Raw genomic sequence first — 18453 nt, forward strand, 5'->3', positions numbered from 1 at the left:
CTCCCCGAGTAGGCTACACACAAGCAGCGGCCACATCCACTGTAGACAAATCCGTGTTCAGTGACGTGTTTTGTATCAGCCTTTTTTTTTTTAAATGCACGTTCAACCCTTTTCCAACACTGGCTGATTTAAATTTTATCAGGAATTGAACCTTCAGTCCCTTGCGAGCTTCTTGTTTTTCATCAATCCCACTCACCCCCTTCTATTTATTTATTTTTTGCCTCGATAGACCCGTTATTCAGCCCATCCACCGTCCACCCCCTCTCTTCTTTTTCCCTCCATCTCCTTCTCTTTGGGAGTGCGACGCGCTGCGAATCTCAGAAATAAAAAGCCTGCAGGTAAGACCTCCACACGCTTCTTTTAATGATTATAATTACACCGTGTCACTGTTGTTTTCACTTTGCAGCCTAATGGATCACAGTTCATCCGGTGAAATTTACACGCCACATTGATTTGTTTCACGTTGCCTGCAACTTAGCCCACTACTACGGAATTCAGGGAAAAAATAATTATAATAATTCTCAGACTTGTGCCACATCTCTGATTAAATACAGAATCATCATTTTCCCACCTATTTGCGCGGGCCTATAATTAGCGACGGCAACGTCTATTATGCAAATGAAACCCTTATAATAGCTCGTTTGAAGCTCTGCTTGCATCCGCACCGCAGGTGTTGGGACTAAAATATCTGTTGTGTGTGCTGAGATGTTACTTTATCCCACAATCAGGAGTTATGTGTGTGAATGTGGATATGTGTCCTAATGTGTGATTAATGTCCCAGTCCACTGAGTTTTCTCTGAACCGGCCGCTTGATGCTAGGCGTCCATTTTCCACCGTGTAGCCTATGCAGGCAGGGTGATATGTGTAGCTTACTCTGTTAATGAATGCACCGCAGTCCGCATCACTATACTTGAGCTTTGCACGCTCTCAGCCCCGTAGCTCTGCGCTTGTATGTGTCTGATCACTGGTCTGCACAGCATCTGCTGCTGGACTCCTCACAGTGCAGGGCCAGCATCTTAGCTTCACGTTGGACCCGGGCCACATCATGTTATCTGATGCGTTATGAGATTCATTTTCTATTCAGCCCACCGTCTCCTCTCACTGGCCGACCTGCGCTCTGTGTTCTGACAGATCCAGAGGCAAAGGGCGCCAAACATCTGGCAGCCCCATCAATCATTCACTTTTCATCACAGCTCAGATCACATCTGGGCTTGAAGGTGGAATGAAATGTCTTGAATTGTAAATGCTATAGGAGTGTTCACTGCAGCACTCAGGAGTTACTGTGTACTGTCAAAAAACAAGGTAGTGAGTTATACCTGTCATCAGTGGGGCTGCAGACCATGACAGGTACAACTCTGAATCTTTTCTCAGAGATGAATTATCTCTGTTGTGGTCATTTGCAGTCTTGGTGACTATAGCACACGTATTTCCCCACTGAGCTGAGCTTTTGATTCAGGTGCTGCATCTCTTTATTACAGGAGAACAGTCTTTCCTTTTCAGTCAGCATAAATGGCCATGAGCACCTGCCCCTTTATGGTTTTGATGCAGATCCACTCGGCTCTCACTTGGTGTGGGCAGTGTCACAGGCTTACCGTTGAACCTCTGAATATTTAGATAATCTCACTAATGTGTGAAGTGCCCGTGTCAGAACATGGGCGCTGACTGCCAGCTTAATAGTAATTTTTGCACATTCTACTATGATTGAATGCAATTAGTAAACAGCTGATTGTGGATGACAAACTTAATTAATTGCCACTCCATGCAACTCTGTAGATGCACAGTTTGCACAATAACTAAAGTGTTATGACTTTTCATGACTGCATAAATGAAAAGTTTAATGCTACACATTCTTGTACTTTAAAGGACATGTGCAGCTATGTTATGTGCACTGACAAATCAAATATTTTCCAAACAGTGATGAAAAAGTTTAATTCCTGGAGTCACAGTGCTGCCATTAACTGCTCACCTCTCAGTGAATCTTTCACTGAGGTGTGGTTGCCCCCCCCCCCCCCCGCCATCTGTTGGTCACACCCCCTCAGCCCCTCCGCCTCCCACGTACTAAACATCGTCCTTACTATGTGTGTGATGTGTGTGTGTGGCTTTGATGATCGTTTCCTGTGGATGTTGGAATACTTTCAAAACTCAGCCGGCTCTCAGATCTGCTGTTTACGCTGTAAGGTGACTCATTGCAGTCAATACTGGTGCGTAGCCCACACAGGCTCTAGTTGTGTTTAAGCGCTGGCCAAATCATAATCATCTAATGCACGCGCGGTCCAGAACAATTGGAAAGAATCTATGTAACTTGTTAATGTTTCCACTTGTTTTGGCTCACTGTTTCGCTCTCCTTTCATACTGTATTTTGGTTTGGTGGTCAGGTCTCCTCTCACTCTCTGCAATGATCATCACATCTGTCATGTAGCTATTGTTCAATGCTTTTGCTGCAATTTTCTTGATGGTACCAGATATCTCAAGATAATCTCAGGGTCCCATAACAAATGTAATCATCAAAATACCTCTGTTCAATCACATTACTGTGTAACTTATGACCTATGCACCAAAACAAACTCCTGCTTATTTATTTACTTGGTGATAAAGTCTGAACCTGCAATTTTACCTAATTGAATTCAAATTAAACACAGGCTTGCTGCATTTGCAGATTCAGTACACTACATTGTTTATAATTCTAGTGAGCAGAGGCTTTTATCCACAGATTTCTAACTGACTCTTGTCTCAATGGCTGTGACCCGTGCAGCAATTAACCCCCAGCTTTGGTGTTTTAAGTGCTTTGTGCAAGTTAGCGCACCCTCTGTGATCAGGGCTGTAAGAGTCTGTGACTGAACCGTATCGTTACAGTGATGTATTGTACACTGGCCTGCCTGTGTGCAGAGGCATGCAGCGTAAACATAAAGCAGACACAGCGTTAGCATGTCTGACAGGCAAGCACACTTACTGGACTGGAGATACACAACATGAGACCTGTGATCACTAAATACAACAGAGTGTAGGTGTGTGTGAGTCTCAGTTATGTAAAATATTGAAGTTCATCAGACCAAACTTCATCAAGATTTTTACCATTTCCAGGATTTAGGTCAAATAGATTTATGTGGCTGAGATTGCTCATATCTAAGTTGCAATCTTCTAGTTAAGGTGTCGCTCTGTAATATTATGCTAATGGTTAAATAAATGAGTGACACGTCTGTTAACCGGTCTGCTTGTTATGAGAAGAATAGTTTATTGATGGAAAACTGAAGATTGATTTCACAAAAAATCACAAGACTTTGCACATTTATTATTTATCATCCACTCTATTTGCTTATGAAAACCATGAGATGTGATTGAAGGCTCTTGAAAAAGCTAGCAAGTCGACCATGAGTGGAAAGATTCTATAGACCTATTTGAAAACATGGTTATGAGTATCACTTTCTTGGTGAGAGATGGATGAGAAGATAGATATCATTGTCAGACATGTACAGAAAATACAAAGCTGGTTAGGTTAGCTTAGCATAAAGACTGGAAATGGGGAAAGTGTAAGCCTGGGTCTGTCCAAAGGTAGAAAAATCTTAGTATTTATATATTTTATTTAGCCTGTACAAAATCAACAGTGTAAAAATGACAATTTGTGGTTTTACATGGAGTTAGGTGCTAGAACTACTTTTCTTGGCTGGCGTTAGTGACTCCCTGGGGTTACTTTTGGTGATGACAGGACTCCCATGAAGTTACCATGCCCAGCCAAGGAATACAAAGCCAGAGCCAACTGGCAGTTGATGTAGCTTAGCATAAAGACTGAGTGGTAGCAATTTTCTCATCTTTTCTCAGCAGGGAAGCAAATAATTGCATAAAGACAAAATTAAGATTTCCTGGTAAACTGTTGTTTCAATGGTTAAAAATTAACTTCCAAAGCTCAACAATTTTGATAATCGATTAATAATTTAAGTTGTTTTTCATCAAAAGCACCAAATATTCTCCTGATTGACTTTCTCATTTGAGAAGATTTGCTGCTTTTCTGTTCTATGTGATAGTAAATTGAAAAGGGTCTTTAGGATTTTAAATTTTGGTCTTAAGACGTCAACCTATGAAACTGTAACAGGCATTTTTCACTGTATATTTACGTTCTATAGACCAAACGATTAATTGACTAATCAAGAAATAATGCAAATTGTCAGTTGCAGTCCTTATTGAACTGTTGGAATTTGCAGTGGGCATGTTTTTTCAACCTTCAATTAATTTTCTGACATATTGTAGATTAAACTATTAATTAATAATGATGATCATTATTAGTGTCAGCCCTACAGTCTGTATTAAGGGTTACTGTCTTTTTTCCCCTATGTGAATTTCTTCCTCCTCTGCTGCACTTACTGTAAATGGCAGGAGAATGAATTAACAACATCTTTCTTTCTGTACAAAAAACATTAATTTCAGGGGCCATGTTGTATTAGGGCTGCTGCCGGAGAGTACATTCCCAGTGAATATGGGTGTTTTTATGCATGTGCATGGTTGCACGTGCGCATGTGTTTAAGCATATGTTCATGAGTTCATGAGCGTCAGGTCATCCAGAGACACTTTATTTTTGGAGCCTCTTAGACCAAGGTGTTACTGTCACTGCCTCCTCAGGCTGTTCTGCTCAGACAGGCAGAGACTTGGTCACATGCAGTCTGAGGATCTTGGTGGACTCTTCACATGAGCTTAATGGCAGTTTTGCTCTGCTTTGAAGTGCCTTTTAAAGATGACCTATTTTATGATTTTATTGTCATCATTTTGACAGTTGTGGGGGTTTGAGGCTGCATATGTGCTTGCATGCCAAAGGTTTGTTTGCGTGTTGATCTTTTTCTGTGCACCTGTGTGTGTGTGTGTTTGTGCCGGCATGTGAGTGTGTACAAATGTAAATGTGTCTGTGCCTGCCAGCTGCGGGATCTCAGCAATAAGCTCAGGTGTGTGGCTTTTTTCTCATGATTAAGGAGAGAAATCATCTCGGTCACTGCTCTGAATATTTAGGCATGTTTTCTTAATGTTCACTGCTGGCATCAAGCACTCAGAATAGAATACGCTGCTTGTATTTTTAGAGCTGTCATCACAAGTAGGCCTAGTGCGTTTTTTTTCTCTTGGTCAAGCAATCAGCATTAGCTTATGTCATTTCCACTAACTGCAATCCTGATTTTGGTCATTTGTAAACGAGACATATCTCCTCTCCTGGAAATGCAATGCTCAATGTAGTGTGACTTTGTTGTGTATCTACACTGAAAACATTCCCACATGCCCACACAGGACCATTGCCTTTCACATGTGTGGAAAAATTTATTACAAATGTCATCATTTATTCAACAAGCAGTTTGGTAGTTGATTTATGCAATGAATAGCTAATGGAGCAGCTGCTACAAAATTCAAATCTCCTGTGTGATTTATGACTGCATTATTGGAGCCACAACTCAATGGGTGTGCTTATATTTTATACAAGCAAGGTTTTCTGTCATGCTGGGGATGAGTCACGCAGGTAGATCTGATTACAACTGAAGTTTTCTGACAAGTGAGAGCCTGGTCCTGTAATGGTTCCTGCAGCAGCTAGCTCCCAACGTTATGCTCTTGGCCTTTGTTACTGCAGTACATCCTGCTGCAGCTAATTGGCCCAGAGTCCTCTGAGTGTTGCAAACATACTATAAGGGTAAATTCTCTCTTGGAAGCTTGGCATTATGGGAAAAGGAATCATATAGCCTACTTATATGTTTAATCCAGCTATGATCTAAATCTGAAATTACCCAGAATGTCTCACCACTCTAGGCAAATCTATTGTTATTAGGGATTATATGGAAATTACAGGGGTGGTGAAGAAGTCTGAACCTTTATTTTAAAAAAAAAAAGCAAGGCCATTCCCAGGGTTGTTGAAGAAACACTCTGCAGATTTAGCATTGCACTCTTACAACATTGTTGGACTCATGATGAACATTTAAAAAAAAGAATGAAAATCGATGAAGCACAACCAGAGATAACGTCATTTTTATTCCACACATTCTTCGTTATTGTTAAAATCTGGTACCAACAGTACCTACAACTCTCCTGTTAGAGATTGTGCTGTGTTATGCTAGTAGCGGCTAATGTAGCCTTGAGCTAGCCTTATGCAGAGATGAGGAGTGGGCTACAGAGGTTTGGTGAGCTCACTTGGATTTTCAAAATTATAGTCTTCAGATGCAGCTGACACTTACTGAGCTGCGGCAGACCAGACTGTTCTCGTTTGTGGTTCCCCGATGGTGGAACAAGCTACCAAATGCTATCAGACCAGAATCTCTTGAAGACTCACCTCTTCCAAGAGCACCTCCTCTCCTAACACCTCCAACACCCAAACATGCCTAATGAGCACTTACTGTGCACTGCTTTACCTGATCTCTTTTCACTTATTGAATAGATGTAGTACTTAGTACTTACATCAAGGTCTCCTACTGCACTGAAGCTTTAGTGTTGTACTTTCTTTTCTCACATATGCAGAAGTGCTCCTCAAGACCTGTAAACAGGTGTAAATGTGTAAATTAATAATAAATGTAATGCAAACTCTCTCTTGCACTCCAACAGTTAAAAGTGAAATTACAATACCATCGCTATTTCTCCACCTCACTAATAATTTTCATACAGTCCCCTAGTCTAACCAGTTTATTTAAACTCTCACACTTTCTGTCTTTTTCTTGCCCTCTTGTTCTTTCACGCTCTCTTGGTCCCGTTCCTCCTTGTTCCCTCTTTCTTAATTATTGGTGGAAAATAGAAATTACAGATAATTAAATGACAATTATGATCTCCTACACAGGGGAGTTTCTGCTACGGGGAATAACTTAGTAGGTTACTCTTAAGGTCATTCATTAAATACTGGAGTCAAAGACCGCACACACACACACACACACACACACACACACACACACACACACACACACACACACACACACTAGATACTGCATTTTTAGGCCTTGGAGATAGTGTAATCCCCTTCTGGACAAGTATTTTCCTCAGGGAGAGGCAGTATGTTGATAGGGTTGGAAGGTCATACAACACACACAAATATATACACACACACACAAAAACACACATGCATAATCACATTCACTTGTTTACTTGCACATATGAACCCACAATGTATAAATAAGCTGCACTGTGGTGGTGTCATTTGACAGTTTACATAATAAGGAGCCTGAACGCAGAGATACGAGGCTAACTGTCTAACTGAGGGGAGCTGAGGGGAACATTACTGGGATTCAATAAGATTGGACTAGACCCATCCTCAGATGCACTGGAGAGGAAATGCACACACACACACACACACACACGCACATAAAAACACACACACACACCACACACCGTCTCTCCTTCCATCTCTCCTTCTGTCTCTGAGGCAGCTCTGTTTTGGGTCTCACAATGCAAACAGGATGTAACCTATTTTGATCACGGTGCCATATTGCATCATAAAATATTAACAGACTTGACTGCACTGCATTATGTCTGCTAAATAATGTTTGCTGAATAATGGGTGTTGCTTCATCTGCACATTTTTTTTAATTTATCAAGAAAAGACACTGTGTATTCATGTGTGTTTTTAAGTGCACGTGTATGTGTGTGTGTCTGGGAGCATCTGTGTCGCAGTGGTCACACACAAATCTATTGATAGAGCATTAGCGCACTGGTCTGTCTGTCTGTCTGTCTGGGGTTTCAGAGTCAACACTCATACTAGTGACTTGAAATATTCCCCCTCATTTCTGCCTCTTTCTCTCCATTCTCTCTTCTCTGTCCTCTCTCTGCTTTGCTCTCTCCATTTCTTTCTCCCTCTATCTCTTGCCTGCCCCTCTCCTTTTCCCCCCTCGCTCTATGCTGATCCAGACTTTGGAATTCAATGTTGCTATGGTAACAATGTCGGGTTGGTCCTCTCTGCCTCCCCCTCTTGCTCCTCTTATTCAGACTAGATGCAGTACAACTCGCTCTGGAGTCATTCAGTCTTCAGCCAGTAACACTGTCACTACTGTAATTACTATCTGTTTTAACACAGTAACAATGTGGTTCTACAAAATGAAAGTAAAGCATCTGTAGTATTGAATGTACAGCTGAGAGAATAACTCATTGAACCGATTGAAAGAAAATGAATTGGTAAAGTCTGTTCGGTGAAGCCTACGTGATTGAAGTCATTTTCAAGCAACAACAATTAGAGTCTACAGTTTTGCTAGCAGCTCTGTGTAGCTATAGTTAGACACGGTGGTGCTTTGAGCTAAATGCTAATGTCAGCATGCCAATATGCTTACAGTGACAATGCTAACATGCTGATATTAAGCAGGCAAAATGTTCACAATCTAATTTAGCACGTTAGCATTTGTTAATTACTACCAAACGCAATGTGCAGCTGGAGCATTTGGCTGTAAATCAAGTATTCGACAGATCATAATTTTTAACTTTTGATGGTGCGAGAGAAAAAGCCACAGGAGATCACCAAAGTGATTAGCCTTCAATTCTTCCTGAGGGGAACATGACTGTGTGTACCAAATTTCACGGCAATCTAGCCAATAGTTATTGAGATGTCTAAGTCCGACATTGTCATCCCTGGAGCCATGTCACTAGCATGTCTAAAAATGCCAAAAAATATCTCAGTAACAGCATCTCAGTTATGAGTATTTGCTGCTTTCTTTCATTTTATGGGATATTAAATTGAATATCTTCAGGTTATGAACTTTTGCTTGGACAAAATGAGAACTTTTAATATCGTCTTAGGTGTCAGAGAAGTGTAAAAGGCAATATTCATTATTTTTAGACCAAACAGTTTGTTGATTAATTGTGAATTGTGAATGAATTCCTTCAACCTTTATTTAAACAGGATGGTTCAATGAGAGGAGGTCACTCTCTTCTGTGTGTGAACAGAGTGCAGTAAAAGAAAAGGCAAAAAGCCAGCGTTTAGACAAGCATGAAAATTTACAAAACTGCAAATAAAGAGTAAGGTTATTTGCATCTGGCCTGATAATACTTCTGTAAATAAACTAATAAAATGTAATATATCCCTGTCTTTTGCTCTCTCTTATGTGCAGCAGCAGAGCAGTGACCATGGGTTCTCTGGTTCAAGCTTTCTGCTAACAGCAGACGGACGGAGAGCGGGACAACCGTTCAAGCCACAACCTCCACTGACACCACCTTTCCAGTGAGGAAGAAAAAGAGAGGGAGAGAGAAAAAGAGAAAGAGGCAAAAGAGAGATAACAAGTGCAAGAAGGAGAGAGGGGAGCGGGTGAGAACAGTCGATGGATGCTGTCCGGATTGAGGGGACAGCACGTTCTTCACTGACGAGGAAAAGAAAGATTTCAAAATTGAGTCGAAGGATAGAAACTCGCCGTCAGGTAAAGTCTCACTTTATCACACTTTGCACCTTCAGATGTTGCTTTACCCTGTTAAAAACTCTGACAGTATCAGTTCATTCAGTGTGAAAGGGAAACTTTGAGGTTTAACACAAGTAGTAAATATCTACTGTAGCAATTTTAGACAAGTGAGGTAAATTTATAGCAACTTAGACATACATGGGTCAGGGTGACGAGCTGTCAGTGAACTGTGTGATGTGATTTGTGTGAGAGTGTACATTCATGTTTGTATGTAAAAGGTGCACCCACATTGCCTTCCCAATAAAGACTTTAACAGGTACAAGCTGATCCCATGTTACAGCTGCTTTGTATGTATATGTATATGTGTGTGTGTGTGTGTGTGTGTGTGTGTGTGTGTGTGTGTGTGTGTGTATTCATCTCTAGCCCTTATGATTCTGAGGGGGAGAGCGGTGTCAGGGTCATGAATATGGAACAGACCGAGATTGGGAGGGTGTGATCTGTTGTGTTTCACATCAATTCTGTCTTGTTAAGCGAAGTCAGCAGAGTCATCCAACTCTCCTCCAAGGACACATCACAGACCCACTTATGCACCTCCCACATCCGCCTCCTTCTTTCTCTCGTCTTTTCTCTTCAACTCCCTCACCTCTTCCTGCCCCTCATCATCTCACCTGCGTGTTGGCTTTCTTTTTTCTTTTTTTTAAATAAACTGCACTTTGTGTATGAATGCAAACACACTCCTGCTTGGTTATCCCAATCTTTCTCATTCTCTGTTTCCACAGTTAACACCTGTTTATTCTCACTCTTTCTCTTATGCACTCCTAAACATTCACCCTTTTCCTCCTCTCCCTTCTGTCCTTCTGCCTCTATCTTTTCTCTCTGAAGGCATGGTGTGTGAGAAGGGGATCCAGATCCTTCTCACCACCGTGGGGGCATTCGCTGCCTTCGGCCTGATGACGGTGGCAATAGGGACGGACTACTGGCTGTACTCCCGCGCCCTCATCTGCAACAGCACAGCCAACATCACCCAGGATGATCCCCACAACAAGGACAAGAAGGACCCTGGGGCGCTCACCCACTCTGGACTGTGGAGGATATGCTGCCTGGAAGGTAGAAAAGAGGCTGTGGGAAACATCTTGGGTCTGTTGTTGGGATTTGGACTATTGGGGATGCACGTTGGAACAAGTTTGCTTTGGTTGATGTTGCTAATTTCAGTTTAGTGTGTGAAGTAAAGTTTGGCATAGGGCAATAAGGCTCTGTCAACATTCTAGCCATTTCGCCCTTAAAGTAGATCCAAATGTTGTCAGACTAGATCTTCTTGCCTTCAGGACAGAGAGTAGAGATTGAAGTTAAGAGGGAGAAACTGGATATTGGATAAGTGTTCTTTCAAATCGTATTCATCTTATTTCAGGCAACAGAGAATAGAGTTGTGGAGTGGGAGGGCATTTCACATGAAATTACACAACTCACAGTTGGAGCATTTCCATGCCCCAGATGGGCTCCAAAGGCCCACATCAGTGAGAAACATCATTCACATCATCACAGTCGGACTGGGAAAGAAATTCAGCCTTGGACTTATCTGCTGAGACCGGCCTCACGAATGACACTGACGGAGCTGGTAAAAACTTTATGGATGTTTTGACAGTCCACCAGCCTACCAGGGATTTGAGCCGGTAGTCCCCACGACCGGTTCTGCCTGTGCTCTGGTCTTATCTCTTTCTTTGTCTGAGGCGTGCACAAGAACTAACATGCACACGTACAGACCAGATACCAAAACAAAGAACAGAGAAACTCAGATTACAACACATACACAGGGGGTGTAACTTCGTTCCCTGCTCAGGATGCCATTACTCCACTATACCTTTGCATAGAAAATGAATGTTTACTGCTTGAAGTTTCTATGATAAGTAAAACTGAGGAAATCAAGAAATTTTTGGAATGGGAAATCAGAGTGGTGAAAAATACTTACAGAGCCAACAGCTCCTCCCACTTCTCAACTAGATGGACTGTATTTCCCTTGGAGAGTAATTCAGACTGAGCTGTGAGGGTTTGGATGTGTGTGATTTGAAGTGATGCTCAGAGGAGGACGAGAGCAGCTGGACCCTTTATCTACTGCTATGTAGACAGCAGATGTATTTATTAAATCACTGTATACAGATCATTGAAACATGAAGGCGTTCATTACAGTGCAATATATAATATAAAGGTTTCTGTACTTAGACTTTGTTATCATTACAAACGCTTGTCTTTCTGAATCTGCTGTGAAAAGTATTCGACCAGTTAATCGGGTTGGTGGAGATAGTGATGAATCTAACTTAACGTATCGGCTCCAACTGAACTGAAGTCATTGCTGTAAAAACCTTGTATCTCGTTTTTCATTGTTTGCTCAGCCAAGCAGGATCAGTGTAAATAGTTAGAACACAAATGCTGAAGTTCAGTAGTGTCAGTCTTTCACTTGACTTTAGGAAACTGCAGCACTGCTGTAAAACCAGTAATCATTATTTGCATCAACATATGCACATTCCTTTTGGTATCTGTTAGACCGTACCATAGTGGCAAAAAAAAAAACAGTTTTGCATAATTGCAGTAAAATTAGATAATACTGGAGCGTAACGTTCACTCAAAATAATCATTAATCATTGTCTTCGGTTCAGGCTGCAGTAATTTCATTAAAGTGCTGAAACTAAAGGCCCACATTAACCCATCAACTTCTCATTCCAAGTGGCAGAAGATACAGAAACTGGCAGTGGCCATCTCTCGATCTTCAGTTTTGTCACTGCAACACAAGCTGCTAATTCATTATACATTACACTGACTGGCTGACACTCAACGGTAAAGGCTGGGCTGGAGTGAAGCAGCTACAGCCAAAGGGGTGGTGTGAGTTAGCGAGCTGAGCCTTTGCTCACATAGAAACTGAGGTAGAGGGTCTTCTGTCTCCAGGAAAAACTCCTGGCTCTCCTTATACAGCATCCGCGGCCCATCCTGTGCTTGGTCATTGTACAAAGCTAATTTGTCCTCATCTCTAAGCTTCCTGATAGCAAAGCAGCCAATTAGAGATAAGCTCTAGCCCTTGCAGCTCTTCTGCAGTGCACCCCCACCCACTCCCTCCATTGCCTCACTCTTTCAGTTTCTCCACTTGCTATCCCTCTGTATCACTCCCCCAAACATTTCATTTCATCTTTCACTGGTTTCTCCTCTTCTTCCCCTCCTCGTCGTTTTCTTTCTTTCTCTTTCAGTCTTTTCTCTCACATTGTGGTGCAGTAAAGCAGACAGTGTCTTGGCATGGCTTAGAGGTCAAGTATCCTTGATGTCTGTGGAGTGTTCAGCCAAGATAGATGCTCAGTAGTCGTGCAGTGATGCAGTGAGGTGTAGCTGGAGTGGAAATGCAGGACATGCTAGCTCTAAAAGATTTATGCCCGCGGGTGGGTGGCACATTATGCTGTGGATAGAGATGTGTCCTGTTGTCCTCTCCAGAGCATCTGCAGGTTTATTGAAGGTGGGGTTACCCTGACTTTCATGCCAATAATTATTTTTATTTTATTTTTAGGATTTTTGTTCATGTAGCACAGAAATTTGTGAGATGATGTTAGAGCTTTCATTCAAGTCATTCAGGGAATAAGGAATCAGTCCTCCAGTGTACTGTACTCACCTGCTGTTCTTAAGCACAATTTTGAGGTGCTTGCAATTTGCTTGAGTTTTTCCATTTTATGCTCCTTGACCACATTTTAGAGCAAAATATTATATTTTCTACTCCACTGTATTTATCTAACAGTTAAATTAGTATTTTCCATATAAAATATTGACGGACTTTATAGAACATTTTTATATATTAAACCAGTGTTTTCCAGTCTTTTTGGCTTTGGTGTTTGGTGGGGGCCCATTGCTGTTTGACCAAAGAGTGATTTAACTGTTAAACTTCTTGGATAATATCATCTAATTGTTGTGTAATTGTCTGAGGTTCAAAGACGTAAAACGGTCCAATTTTTCACAAAAAACACAAATATTAGAAAAATATTTTAAAAAATGAATTTAAATTTGCATAGATAAACTTTGTTTTGTTTTCTTTCCAACTCCAATAAACATCTCAAGAACCTTAGATTTATACTGTGACCCTTTGGGGGGGCATGACCCCTAGGTTAAATTACCTGATTGTATATAAAGTAAAATGCACTTTATGCATTGGTGCATCACACTAACAATCTAACAATGTCAGATATAATTATATATCAGTCACAGGGGCCAGAAAGAAATACCAAAGAAATATGGTATTTTTTTCTGCAGAACTAATACTTTTACTTGATAATTTAGCTGATAGTACATCTGGTCTTTCATTTGAGTAGGATTAGGAATGCAGAACCTTTACTTATACAGCAGAGTGTTTTTACATTGTTGCATTGGTAATTTTACTTAAATACCTCTTTCACCACTGGGGTCCTGCATTTAACATATGCTTTTAGAAACTTGAAGAAATCTGTCAAAAATGCTAACTTACACTAATGTTTTTAAACAAGTTCCTTGAAGCAGCATTCACTTCGGGGCACGTTTCACCTGAAACAGTCTGAAGTACGTTGAGCTCTGTCTGAGGCTGCTAACACTGATCTGTGTGGCTCAACTGATGTCCCGCACCTTTGTACCTCCATCTGTTTCTTTACAGACCAACCTGTGGAAATATAAGAGCTGTGAGAAAGAGACCAGCTCATCCCACATCTGTCAGTTTCTCCCTCCGTCTGTGTCTCTTCATTCCATCACTCCATCTTTCTCACAATCCATCCATCAGCAACAGTGGTGTGCTGTCATCATCGTGCGTGCATCCCTCCGTTCGTCTGTCTGTCTACATGCAAGACCCCAGCGGGTACTTATCTGTCTGCCTGTGTGTCTGCATACTTGTATGTATTTACATGTGTGTATGTGATGTTACTAACTTCCATTTCCTAGAAGAACCATTAACTCGTGTGATGTTCTTTATCAGTATGTTGAAGTTTATCATCAGGCACATACTGTACGCTTGGAGTAAAAGAAGGATTTTCTAGCACAGATATGACTGTGTTGAGGTGTCAATCAGTTTGTCTCTCAGGAGGATATTTGCTGTTCTCTTTTCTTAAGGCTGCAGTTATGAGTTCTTGTCTTTTGTTGTGTCTGGTCACCGCTGTTTCTCCTCTTATATCCCAGGAGTGAAGAGAGGAGTGTGTTCTCAGATCAACCACTTCCCAGAGGATGCAGACTTTGACCATGATGGGGCAGAGTACGTCCTACGTAAGTCGATAGCAGCATTACAAGGCGTGGATGATGAGAGAGAGGGGAGCTTTGCTAAGAAGCAGAGAAATGAAGAGAAAATAAGCCTAAACCTGCTCTCCATAACCTGTTAAGCTTGGTGTTTTTATTGCTCATTCCTCAGACGATAATCTCAGCAAGAAATAAACATGTGAGCGTGTGCACAGAAAGTGATGGGAGATGGGGGTGCCCTAGTTCACACTCAGTGCCCTGCAGTGGTATCTTTCTGCTCCATGATATGCTACACGTGTGCCCGTGCATACATAAGGAAAAGCTTGTGTTCTGTTTACAATGTTGCAGAGACATTTTGCTGGCATTTAGGTGGCATTTTCTCTCCCGTGGCCTAGTTGTCCTAGATGAGAGAGGAGTGTTAATGTGTGTTTGTGTGTGTGTGTGTTCACTTGTGCATGTGTGTGCATGGTTGGCAGACTTCCTGAAAGCACTGAAGGCCACATGGGAAGGGTTTGATTCAATCGTGTGCCTAGAACTAAGTAATTAATTTCCTCACCAAGTATTATGTGAATGGAGCAGCTTTAACTATTTTTATTCTCTTTGTGGCTATTATTCAGACTCTTGCCTCCTTGCCTAGGTTCAAAACCTGGGTTAGATAGTATAAGTTAGCTGTTTTGTGATTGTTGTGCAGTTTAATACTACAGTTAACATTCCTTGAGCAGCTGTGTTTTCAAAAATACAACAGAGAAACAACTGGTGTATGTTTTTTTAAAGTGTAGCCAAACCAATTTTAATAGAGAAGACAGTCAAAAATATTTGCAACCACAATCTGATGCTGCAGCGGCCACAGTAGTTTCCAGACAGCAGCAGCGGTAATAGCAGTTGTTGAAGAAAAAGATTGTTGTCTTGTTTGTCGGTGCATTTTTGATAAATATATTTTGTTTCCTGTGACTGCCTCACAATAAAAGCCACCCTATTTTGCAAGTTGAATCCTCCAGCAGTAGGAATCAGTAGTAGTCTGCATTAGAAGTAACTCACAGCTCTGACAGGGTGAGCGAGTGAAGGAGAGAGAACAGTGACAAGATAAAATGAGAAACAATAACACTGCATTACTTCCAAGAATAATTGACTTATAACTCTAAGACAAGTCAGATATTGTCACAGAGTTCCCATGACATTTTACACACATTTATACTCCTTTTTCTTTCTAGTTTTTGCTGTTTACCGTTTACTCTGTCCTCTGTTTAGGGGTAGTCAGGGCTTCCAACATCTTCCCGATCCTCAGTGCCATCCTGCTGCTGATGGGAGGGGTGTGCATTGCTGCTAGTCGTTTCTATAAGAGCAAAAGGAACATCATCCTTGGGGCAGGAATCCTCTTTGTGGCTGCAGGTATGTGCATCTTGTGTATAAATACATGTGCTTGCTTGTGTGCAGGTTTGTCTGCATGTGTGAGTGGTGGTCTGGAGAACATCATGTGCCATAACAGTTTTTATGCTTTGTTTTGGAGTGTCCAGTTATGTTTAGACTGTTCTGTCAATTTAATAGAGGTTTTTACATTCGCCATCCCGTCCATATCGTGCCAGTTGTCTTTACGGAGAATGTCACAAATCATTCTGTCAAACAAATGTTTCATTAGCACTGTAAGCTGGTCTTTCTGGTTCTGTTTAGCTCCTTTGTAAATACCATTTTTCTTTGCTCTCCCAGGTCTGAGTAACATAATTGGTGTGATCGTGTACATCTCGGCCGCACTGGGGGACATCTCTCCTAAGAAGGACGAGGATAAGAAGTGGCAGTACTCCTACGGTTGGTCCTTTTACTTTGGAGGCCTGTCGTTCATCATGGCCGAGATGGTTGGGGTGCTGGCCGTCAACATCTACATCGAGAAGAACAAGGAGCTGCGCTGTCGCTCGCGCACCGACATTTTCAAGAGCACCACACACGCCATGCTCCGCCTGCCCAGCTACCGTTTCCGCCGCAGATCCCGCTCCTCATCCCGTTCCACTGACCCCTCCCGCTCCCGAGACCCCTCACCTGTAGGGGGAGGTGGGGGCAAGAACTTTGGCCTGCCCCCTTCTGCGCTGCTTTCCCAGGGCCCCATCTCAGTGTCCACTTTACCTAACCCCCACTCTCGCTCCCACACGGCCCTGGCTGGAGGCGACATCTCCCTCTACACCTTGTCCCGTGACCCCAAACTGGGGGGTTTGCCGCCCATGTATGGAACGGTGGACAGGGCCACGCTCTACCAGCTCCACAACTGCTTCCCAAAGGATGGGGGTGGAGGGGGAGTGATGATGAGCGGTACACTTCCGTCGCTTAAGTCCCACAATCCTTCAAATTCTTCCAACTCAAATGCGCCGATGCCCAACTCTGTGGGCTCCGGCCCTCCACCCTTCACCTCATCCACAGTAGACAGGGAGCGAGGGATGGGGACTCTGGACAGGCTGAAGGGAGACAGGGAGAGCAACTCTAACACCCTCAATAGGAAGACAACACCTGTGTAGAAAGAGGGTATGATAGGGGGAGGCGAGGAGTAAGGGAGAGAAGAGAGAGGATGGGTAGTGGTGAAAGAGGACAGATAGAGAGGAGCACTGTGTTTGTGTGGCTCAACAGGAAATAGACAGACAGACAAACGAAACGGTATATCTCTCCCTCCATGTTCACTGTTATTTAGTCTACTCAATCTCACTGAGAACAAAAAGAAGAAGAGTAATAACAGAGTGATAATAACAACAACAATGAACTTTCACAATAAAACTATTTTGATATTTTAATGTGCTAGAAATGATTTATTTTGTTAATGATCAAACGCAATTAACCTTGGGCTATTATGAAAATGTTTCACATATTTTTTTGTGCAATATTACTGCTAATTTAACCAGATCATTATTAATGTAAAATTGTTGTTGTGATTATTCTTAGCGTTATTACAGGCTAGCTATATTTGCAAACACTATAGTTTGGAATGAAATCTTAATTTTCGTGTTTTGTTTTTTGTTTTTTTTTTCACTTTAATTTCAGATCTTGACAACTTTTACTGTGAATTTCTTCCATGCACAGCCACTGTGACTGTCAGTGAGCTGTGTGTAACTGTGTCAAGCATGAGTGTGCACAATATGTGGGAGAATGAGAGCCTGTATTATTTTTTTTAACCCTCATATTATATAATTTTCATTTATAACATGAAGTCAGATGTGAATACTGTAAATTGTCTTCCAATATTGATACAGAAAGAAATGCAACAATAATGTGAGTGACTGAGATGACTGACCAACTTCATTGTTATTATGAGTCTGAGTTTTCTATGGGCCTCTGTTAGTCTTATTTCCATTCTAATCAGTGTTAACAGTAGTACTTGTAGCTATAGTCGTGTTGAAGATGTTTGTTCTTGGGCATTAACAGAAACCTCTGGCTGGAGGAAGCAGAAAAAAGAGACATAGAATAATACATTTGTACAGAATCAGGTAAAGATTGCTGCCTGAGCAGAAAAACAAAAAACCTAATCATTTTTTTCTATGAAGAGTCCCAAAGTGACACATGCAACTCATCATTTTCAGTGGCAAAAAATACAATATGTATATGTGGGTTGAGAGGGTTCAAAAAAAAAAAAAAAAAAAACACTATAGAGAAAACCTTTTGAAAAGATACCTGTATATTGTAATTTACGCATACATATATTTGTAAAGTCTATAGATACGTTTTCGGGACCACTGTTCAGACTGGGTATGCATTCTGGGCAGGGCGGGGTTGGCTCAAGTGTTTCGTTCCTGGTGCCCTCCCTGGACTCTTGCTGGGTGGTTTCATCCGCCCATCTTACGGCACCCCTCTTGGCCGCTCCCTTGCCCTTATTTGGTCACATGAGCAGTGTTTCCCCATACTTTGTCACATGACCAATAACAGATTCACCGCACAGACG

At 41.8% G+C, this 18453-nt stretch overlaps 1 protein-coding gene across 1 annotated transcript; it reads left to right on the top strand.

Moving 5' to 3' along the window:
* The first annotated feature begins 52 nt into the window (after window positions 1-52).
* LOC111230128 (voltage-dependent calcium channel gamma-4 subunit-like) lies at window positions 53-18124 on the top strand. Its single transcript, XM_022756725.1, has 6 exons — window positions 53-338; window positions 9039-9341; window positions 10203-10427; window positions 14487-14570; window positions 15789-15929; window positions 16245-18124. Exons 3-6 carry the CDS (start codon window positions 10205-10207, stop codon window positions 17039-17041), a joined length of 1245 nt encoding a protein of 414 aa, XP_022612446.1. The 5' UTR covers window positions 53-338; window positions 9039-9341; window positions 10203-10204; the 3' UTR covers window positions 17042-18124.
* The last annotated feature ends 329 nt before the right edge of the window (window positions 18125-18453 follow it).

The sequence above is a fragment of the Seriola dumerili genome, unplaced genomic scaffold (genome assembly GCF_002260705.1).
Source record: "Seriola dumerili isolate Sdu_G_001 unplaced genomic scaffold, Sdu_1.0 BDQW01000258.1, whole genome shotgun sequence".
In the NCBI taxonomy this organism is placed as follows: domain Eukaryota; kingdom Metazoa; phylum Chordata; class Actinopteri; order Carangiformes; family Carangidae; genus Seriola; species Seriola dumerili.

What these genes read in the sequence shown, in the direction of transcription:
- LOC111230128 (XM_022756725.1), top strand. Translation starts at nt 10,205, where the DNA reads ATGGTGTGTGAGAAGGGGATCCAGATCCTTCTCACCACCGTGGGGGCA. An exon ending in GAGGATATGCTGCCTGGAAG is followed by an intron (nt 10,428 to 14,486) that starts GTAGAAAAGAGG and finishes CTTATATCCCAG; the next exon opens with GAGTGAAGAGAGGAGTGTGT. An exon ending in TGGGGCAGAGTACGTCCTAC is followed by an intron (nt 14,571 to 15,788) that starts GTAAGTCGATAG and finishes TCCTCTGTTTAG; the next exon opens with GGGTAGTCAGGGCTTCCAAC.